Source organism: Echinops telfairi, unplaced genomic scaffold (assembly GCF_000313985.2).
Source record: "Echinops telfairi isolate 266 unplaced genomic scaffold, ASM31398v2 ScPeMD7_4;HRSCAF=17, whole genome shotgun sequence".
Classification (NCBI taxonomy): Eukaryota; Metazoa; Chordata; class Mammalia; order Afrosoricida; family Tenrecidae; genus Echinops; species Echinops telfairi.
Window position 1 is genome coordinate 16,068,917 of NW_022103900.1, and position 8,447 is coordinate 16,077,363.

Here is an 8,447-nt window from a genome sequence, read left to right on the forward strand (position 1 = left end):
CCCTCCCCCTCATTCACAATGTTATGATTTTGGGGGGGAGGGGTCTTTGATGCCTGATACCTGATCCCTTCACCGCCTTGTCTTCTTACAGGCTGGTGTGCTTCTTACATGCGGGCTTTGTTTCTCAGTTAGATGGTCCCGAGAGATCACTTCTTATCCTTTCACCATCATCTATACATGTGTCTCCCATAGTTTACATGATCAACTTTATGTTTCATTATAGTATGTACATTAATTGTAGTCATTTGATTATAAGCAAAGAGTTCTGAGTTATATATTCTCAAACCTAAGGTCATGAATAGCCTTAAGCGAAAAGATAGCCTATTAATTGATACTCATCATGTTGTGGGTTTGGGAATTATGTTTTTACAGCCTCTTCATTTTGACCTTGTGGTAGCTGGGCTGCTTGGGGCCAGCGGGAATCGTGATTGTTAGTGATTTCGAATGGAGATCAATGTGGTTTTCCTAACACATAGAGTCTGAACAATGGGGACTCAGGAGAACAATGATCAGATCTGGGCGTTCTGACTAACAGAAATCTGAAAGTAGATTGTTCTTGGATGCCAGAAAAAAAATTTTATTTTAATGAATACATATATTTTAAAAATTATCTAGATAAGTTGATTTCATTGATTTTTACATTATATGCTTGAATAATGAATAATTCATGTCTTAATAGTATATTTTGACAGCTGAAAATTAATAGCTTTTACTTATTTATTTATCATTTTATTATGGGCTCTTACAAATCTTATGACAATCCATCATTTAATTGTATTAAGCACACTTGTACATATGTTGCCATCAACATTTCCAAAACATTTTCTTTTTACTTGAGCCCTTAGTATGAGCTCCTCTTTTTCCCCTCTCTCCCCTCCCCTCCCACCCTTGTGAATTCTTGATCAATTATATATTATTTTTATTTTTTGAAAATTAATATCTTTTCATCTATGTTTTATTCCAGCATACTTTTGATGGCTGTCTCATTATGAAGCATTTTTAAAGTTTAAAGTTTTGGGGTTTTTTATTAAATACTTTTATTGGGGGCTTTTATTCATCCAGTGTCAAGCACATTTGCATATATGCTGCCACATCATTTTCAAAGCATTCTCTTTCCACTTGAGCCTCTGATATCAGCTCCCTATTTCTTCCCCATCTCTCCCCTACCCTCCCTCACAAACACTTGATAAGTTATAGATTATTATTTTCATATCTTACATCATCCTTCGTCACCCCTCATTTACTTTTCTGTTGTTTGTCCCCCTGAGAGGGGGTTCTAGGGTGATCCTTGTGATCAATTGCCCCCTTCTCCCACCTAATCCTCCTGGTATCTCTACTCTCATTGTTGGCCCTGGGGGGTTTAATCTATCCTGGATTCCCTGTATTGCAGGCTCTTATCTGTAGCAGTGTGCATGCTCTGGTCTAATCCTGTTTGTAAGGTAGAATTGAGGTCATGATAGTGGAGGGAAGGAAGCCTCAAAGAACTAGAGGAAAGTTGCATGTTTTATTGGTGCTATACTACACCCTGACTGGCTCATTTCTTTCTTGTGTCCCCTCTGTAGGGGAATGTCCAATTGTATACACATGGGCATTGGGTCTCCCCTTTGTGCCCTCTCCCCCCATTCATCTTGGGTATGATTTTGTTCTGGGTCTTAGATGCCAGGTACCTGATCCCAATGATACCTCATGATCACACAGGGTGGTGTGTTTCTTCTATGTGGGTTTTGTTGCTTCTTAGCTAGATGGCTCCTTGTTTATCTCCAAGCCTTTAAGACCCAGATGCTATATCTTTCGATAGGCAGGCACCATCAGCTTTCTTCACCACATTTACTTATGTACTCATTTTGTCTTCAGCGTTCATGTTGGGTAGGTAACATAAAATCTTCCTTGCTAAAAAATAAAATGACATGCAATATATATATATATATATGTAAAACCTATAAATAGAAATAACTCGCATATAAGCTATCAAACCCCCAAACCCACTGCCCTTGGGTTGATTCTGATCCATAGTGGCCCACATCAATTACATTTAGCAGCCCAGTGCCTAACCCACAGTGCCACCAATACTTCTTCCAAAATGAACACACACCACACACACACATCCCCACTGAACAGATTCTGACCATCACAACGGCCCTGTGTAGGACTTCTGACACGCTGTCTTCCCAGAGCAGGCAGCCTCATCCTCCTGCTGCTGAGCGGAGCAGCTGGAGAACTTGAACCAGTGGCATTGACATTTAAAGCCCAATGCTTATCCCACTACATCACGAACATTCCTTATATAATATCTATTATATACATTAAATATTCATATTGACACAAATCAGCTAAAAATACTCTAAAATGTCCCTTACTGCCATACATATGCATGGATAATTTTTCACAGCCGTTTACTCATTAAAAACAACAGCTGACAATTCTTTAATGCTCGGTGCTTAAGACTTTATGTGCATCATCTTATTTAATCCGCCGAACTATTTATTATCTTCACATTATTCATGAAGAAATTGAGAGTTCAGAGAAACTACATAATTTTCACAAGGTTACAGCTAATAAACTCTAGCTACAGTTTTGAACTCATGTAATATCTACCATCCAGTGCCCCACTGATGCAATGTAATTTATGTCTTCATTGTTTTAAGGGTTAGGTTTCTACTCTTCAAGACGCAATGTATATGCATTTACTTCTGGTTTATCATTTTGCCAGATATTGTGTGCTTTCTCAACTTTTTATTTTGAAATAATTGCAGACTAAAAAAGGAATTATAAAACTAATATAGAGAGTTCACATTTATTTTCCCCCAGCTTCCCTTTATCTTAATAACATTATTTTAAACCACTCTCTTCGAACAGTTCTTGTAATACAGTATAACAACAGTTGTTCTGTAGATGATACAACCTTTAAAACTACATTCCCGTCTTAACTCCCTTGTTTTCGAAGTACTGGCCACTGTGTGCTCTGAAGGAACCCTGGTGGTGCAGATGTTAAGCTCTTGGCTGCTAACCCAGTGATAGGCAGCTTGGGGAGTTCTACTTTGTCCTGCATGGTTGCTATGAGTCAGAATCAACTGCATGCCATAGATTTTTTGTTTTGTTTTTTATTAATTCCTTCTAGTGCTGTGTTTTCGGGACCCAAGAGTAGGTAAAAAAGTAAAATAAAGCATGAAAACATAACATTTAACTAAAAGAGAGAACTTTGAAATTGTAATTCATGATAAACCAAATACAACCTTCACTTTAGAGTAACAAAGTCAAATAGATTTTAAAACATTTCTGCAAGATGGGAAAAGGATAAGTATAAGATGAACCTGAAGGAATGGGTGAGATGTTGGGGCGCTGTAACTGATACATGAGGAGACCAGCTTGACAGCGGGCTGCTGAGGACTAAGTACGAGGTGAGCCGTTGAAACACGCCGCAGGAGAAAGAGCAGGCTGTCTGCTTCCGTGAAGATTCACAGCCCGAAAACCCTGCCTGGTTACTCTGCTGAGGAATAGGCTCCTTGTCAATGAGATCGGGGGTGAGAGGGTCATGAGGAGGACAGACTTATTAGAACCTAAGGGGAAATAGGCCTGTGTTTGAGAACAGGGCTTTCCCGTACGAGTAGATCATCCTTCTCCATTTGCTTCCCATCCGCTCTCCTCCCAGGACTTAGTTTGGAAGTGCTGTTATGCCACTTTTTATTTGTTTGCTTGTTTACATACATATAGTTTGTTAAAAACAAAAGGAAGCACTTTGTGATACCAAAATGCCTCATAGAGAGTGGGAGCAGCTGACAAACAAACTTAGAAGGTGCATGTACATTTGTGTGAAGCTACGGGACACGCAAAGATCCTGAGCAACCCACCAGTGGATAAAAGGGTAAACAAAGTTGGGTACATATGTGCAAAGAAATACAGTGCAGCAGTAAAGAACAACAAGGACTCCATAAACACTTCATAACCCACATGAGCTTGAGAACATTCTGCTGAGGGAAAGGGAAATCTCAAGAGGATAACTATTATATGAGATCACAATTATAAACAGTCATGGAAAGGTTTACACACCGAAAGAAACATCTTTGGATGGATACCAGGGATGGGAGGGAGGAGGAAGAGGGAAAGTCACTAACTTGGCGATAGAGGCGTGTTCTTTACTTGGGCGAAGGGAATGGTCACATACAGCAAAGGAGGGCCCTGAAGGGTGCACGGGAATTACAGACAGCAAAGATAAACTCAAGTCCACGTGCAGGCCCACGGCATCAGTAATGAACAATCATCAAGGGAGACACGCGAGCTCAACAGGTTGTAGGTAGACAGATGCTGACTCCCACAGCCATAGGAAGCTCTGGCAGAAGATATTTCTACCCATGTATTTGTGTGTGCTGTAAATGTTTTCATGTATACGTCAAGCAAATGGGAAGCCATGGAAATTTCCGAGCATAGCCAAACAATGTGTGGGCATGAGTCTGGGCTTAGGGGCTTAGTACTACATTCTCGGGACAGCTAAACCCATCAACAATTCAGGAAGACTATCTTCTGTGCCTTATTGTGGTGAGTAGGCAGTGGGGTCTGCAAAGCTAGTGAGCAGCCATGTCAGATGCAGTTATTGGTTTCTCCCAGTCGGAAGCAAAGAGTGAAGACCACCAAAGCCTCACGGAGACAAAGGTCTAACAGACCACACACTCCCTGAGGACCGAAGGAGGATAACCCAACAAGGGGGTCAGCCACCGCAAAGAGCACGAGAGCAGGAGGCCTCGGAGTGGGGATCCAGGGGCTTGAGTGCAGTTACACTGAGGGAATCGTGACTGCTACAAAACACGATATGTATCCATTATGGGATGGAGAAAATAATTTATTCTGTAAGCTTTCACCCAAACCACAAGAAAACAAAACAAAAATTCAGCATCCATAAGAAACCATACTGGGTAAAAAAAATACATATATATGTACTAATGTATTTATATATGTATTAATCTTATATATCTAAGATCAAAACTATTTAAATAACATATGCATAATGTGCATACTAGAACTTCTAAGGAAAATGGCTTCATAAGCATGTTTTAAAACGATAATTCTTGTCTGCAATGCCCATTTAAATTAACGAACCAAAAATAGATGAGAAAATTGCCCCTTTAATGAAAATGAAAAAGGCCTAGGTTCATTGTACAAGCTAGTTCAATGATTTCTCACTGCCAGGTTTACATTTTTTTTTTTAAACAATGGAAGAATAAACAACCTTGCATATATTGCTTTGCCAATTGGGACTTCACGTCTACACACTTGTAGCCCAGCCGATTCTGGCTCATGGCCATATTGGCTGTGGGCAGAGGAGCACCCCAAGACTCCCAAGCCTGACCTTTTAGAAGTAGATTGCCAGGTCTCACTTCCAAGATGTTTTTGGCTAGGTTTTGTGCCACCCAGAGACTCCTTATTTCTACAAAAGAGTCTCAGAAGTAGAATTGCAGGATTTATTAGAGAGAGAGAGAGACATTATCAGTTTTATCTTTTGAGTTTTTTCTTTGTTGTATCCTGATGATATCAACAGATAGAAACATATCTAGACTTCACAGCTTATTATTCTTAAAAAATAATGCCGTCTTATCGGGCTCTTATATGCCAGACTCTTGGCTGAAGTGTTTGTGTGCATTTTGTCACCAGATTTGCTTGCCCTGGGGCACAAAGCAAGTTGAAAATAAAACAAAGTAAAACTTGCATGAATTTTTAAAGTAATGATAATACCTTTAAAAAGTAGATCTTAGAGTTATTTGACACAATGAGGTTAGCAGCAGTAAAGAAAAGAATAGTTTATCCATATGGATCAACATTTTTTGTATTTGCTGAAATTCGACTTCTCGGTAAAAATAGCTCTGGAGGGAAGTGTCAGCCGTAGGACTCGCTGGTCGACAGCCACATGTCTCAGAGCTCGTTAGGGACTGTTTGATGACCCCAAACCTGCCCTTTCGCCATTAGTTCCGTGCAGCCCTCATTAGCAACCGCGTCTTTCCCATGGTGAATACTGATGACGAGAAGGCAAGATCTGAAATGATATGAAAATGCTCATCGTAACAGTACCATCTTCTATAAAGGTGATTGACAGCAATGCCAGAATATGAAGGAAGTCTGAAAATTGTATATGATAGGAAAGCTCGCTGAAATGGTCCTGTTGAGATGCTTTTCAGCAAACTGAGATTATCTTTACTATATTTATCTATTTTATGAGGTAGCATCATATACCATACAGATTCCATCAATGTTTACATACTAATCTTATAAGTAATAAATACTTTTAAATGAGATTTTAAGATGAGTTAAAATGTTTCCTAATATATAGGTAGTAATTATTGGAGCTACCAAATTCCTTGCAGAAATTCGACAGAGGAATCTCTCTGTAGATAGATTATTTAATGGTGAGAGTTTATCTGAGATGGAGCCTAATGTAATCGGTAGGTGAGTCTCTCTCTCTTTCTCTCTCTCTCTCTCTCTCTCTCCCCCTCGCCCTCGCCCTCGCCCTCTCCTTCTATTCCTAAGAACAACTATGAACTTCATGATTTCTTTGCTTGCTGTGGGAACACTGATCATGTAGAATATTAAAATGATAATCATATTCTAGGTTTTTAAATAACAATGTAAGCTATTAATAAATATGCTTCAAATGATTATATATGTATAAATGGATTACACTAAGGCCATTTTGAGATCATAATTCAAACTTGACTTCAATAAAAACTCAGAAAAGCACATTTCTTTTTGTGAGGGACTAATAGAATTGGATAGTGCCCTGGTGGCGTAGTGGTTGTTTGGTGCACTTTTAACCGCAGGATTAGCAGTTTGAAATCACGAGCTGCCCCGAAGGAAAAAGATGAGGCTTTCTATTCGTGTAAAGAGCTACCGTTCTGAAACCCACAGGAGCAGCTCTACCTAGCCCTACCAGGTCTCCGGGGTCCGAATTGGCTCGAGGGCAGTGAGTTTGAGTTTTTTGAGTTAGAACAGAATCCACACCAGCAGATTCTAAGAATGACAGCCAAATTCCTACCTGTGTTTAGAAGACAGGGGTACAATCCATTCAAATGTGGTGCTTATTTTCTTAATTTACTAAGACATCATGGATACTATGTTGCAAGTGAAGAGATGATGAGCAATTTAGGAAGAATAATATATGAATATGTTAATTTTCCTTTAGTTTATGACTATGCACATTTGTGTGAAATTTATATGTTCTCATCACTATTACTTAATTTTGCTATAAGGAAACTCCACACGCTACCAGGAGAAGATTTGATATATATTTAACAGTCAACCTATTTCATACATTGGTATTTTAAGTTATTTCCTTTTTATTTATTCCACAGTTTTTTCTTTTCTTTTTCTTTGAGGAACATGTATTTCTAAATGTATTTCATTTTAAAAAATAGTATACGTGAGAAGTTTGATGTAATGTAGATACTCTTTGTAGCTTTGCATAATCCTACTCTCTGATACTGAGAATTAACGCATATGTCTTCTCTCATAGATATGGAGTCTGGAGAAAGGTTACCATCCTCAACAGCCTCCTCTACCACACCAACTTCATCTTCTACACCTTCTGTGGCTTCAGCAGTCTCTAAGGGTGGCCTTTCCACTGGAGCCGCTCCACTTAGCTCTACAATCAACCCATGTGGTGAATATTCTTCTGGTTTTTTTAATTAAAAAAAAAAACCCTCAATTTTAGAATGCTATTCTTCTGCTTATTCCTCTTGATTGACCTGTTAAATTATGCCCACACAAAGCACCTGTTAGCTTTGCTTTTTCTGGATTTTATCAGAAGGGGTTGTAGCACGGGCTATTCCCTGCTTGTGAGAAGTTCTCTTTGTGAGTTTTGAGTTTAATATCTTGATTTATTTGATTATTTAAATTATCAATGTGTGAAGTCTTTTAGAGCAGTGAACTCATGGTGGAGTGAAGAGATGCAAAGGAGTTCTTGATGGGGAGATGAGATAGCAGTCAGGTTCATCTTAACCCACTTTAGAATTAGAACAATAGATAAGATTGGCAGCAATTTATTCATGGCATGTACTCACAGAACAAGACGGCTGGCCACTGTACTCCAAGCAAGGCCACATGGAGGTTGCGCAGAAACAGAGTAAACCACAAAGGACTCTGGACTGGATAGTGCCAGTATCAAAGGATGTAGTATCAAAAGGATGGAGTGTACCACAGTACCTGAGGAAGGATGTGCCTGGTTTGTTTGAATAATTCTTTCAGTTGGCTGAAAATTGAACCCTGCCACTTAAGGGCAACCAGACACGGTTCGGTTCGTGAACCCTGTTATCACAGGGAGGAGTGTTTGTCCACAGAGCACTTGGGGCGGGGAAATTGCAGCTAGACCTTTCAAGGCCCTGTGGATTTTATCAGATGACAAAGTAGCACATGACACTGAGCCTTGATTTCAGGCTTTATATCACACCATTTCTATGGACTGTTTG

General features: G+C 39.4%; 1 protein-coding gene across 11 annotated transcripts in view; it reads left to right on the forward strand.

The window, feature by feature from the left end:
* Positions 1-8,447, forward strand: part of BAZ2B (bromodomain adjacent to zinc finger domain 2B) — a 225,671-nt gene that overhangs the window by 83,337 nt on the left and 133,887 nt on the right. For all 11 annotated transcript variants that reach the window (XM_045299362.1, XM_045299358.1, XM_045299383.1 and 8 more), the window contains exon 2: positions 7,496-7,642. In XM_045299362.1, coding sequence (XP_045155297.1) covers positions 7,498-7,642 — 145 coding nt within the window. In that variant the 5' untranslated portion in view covers positions 7,496-7,497. The remainder of the gene's footprint in view (positions 1-7,495; positions 7,643-8,447) is intronic.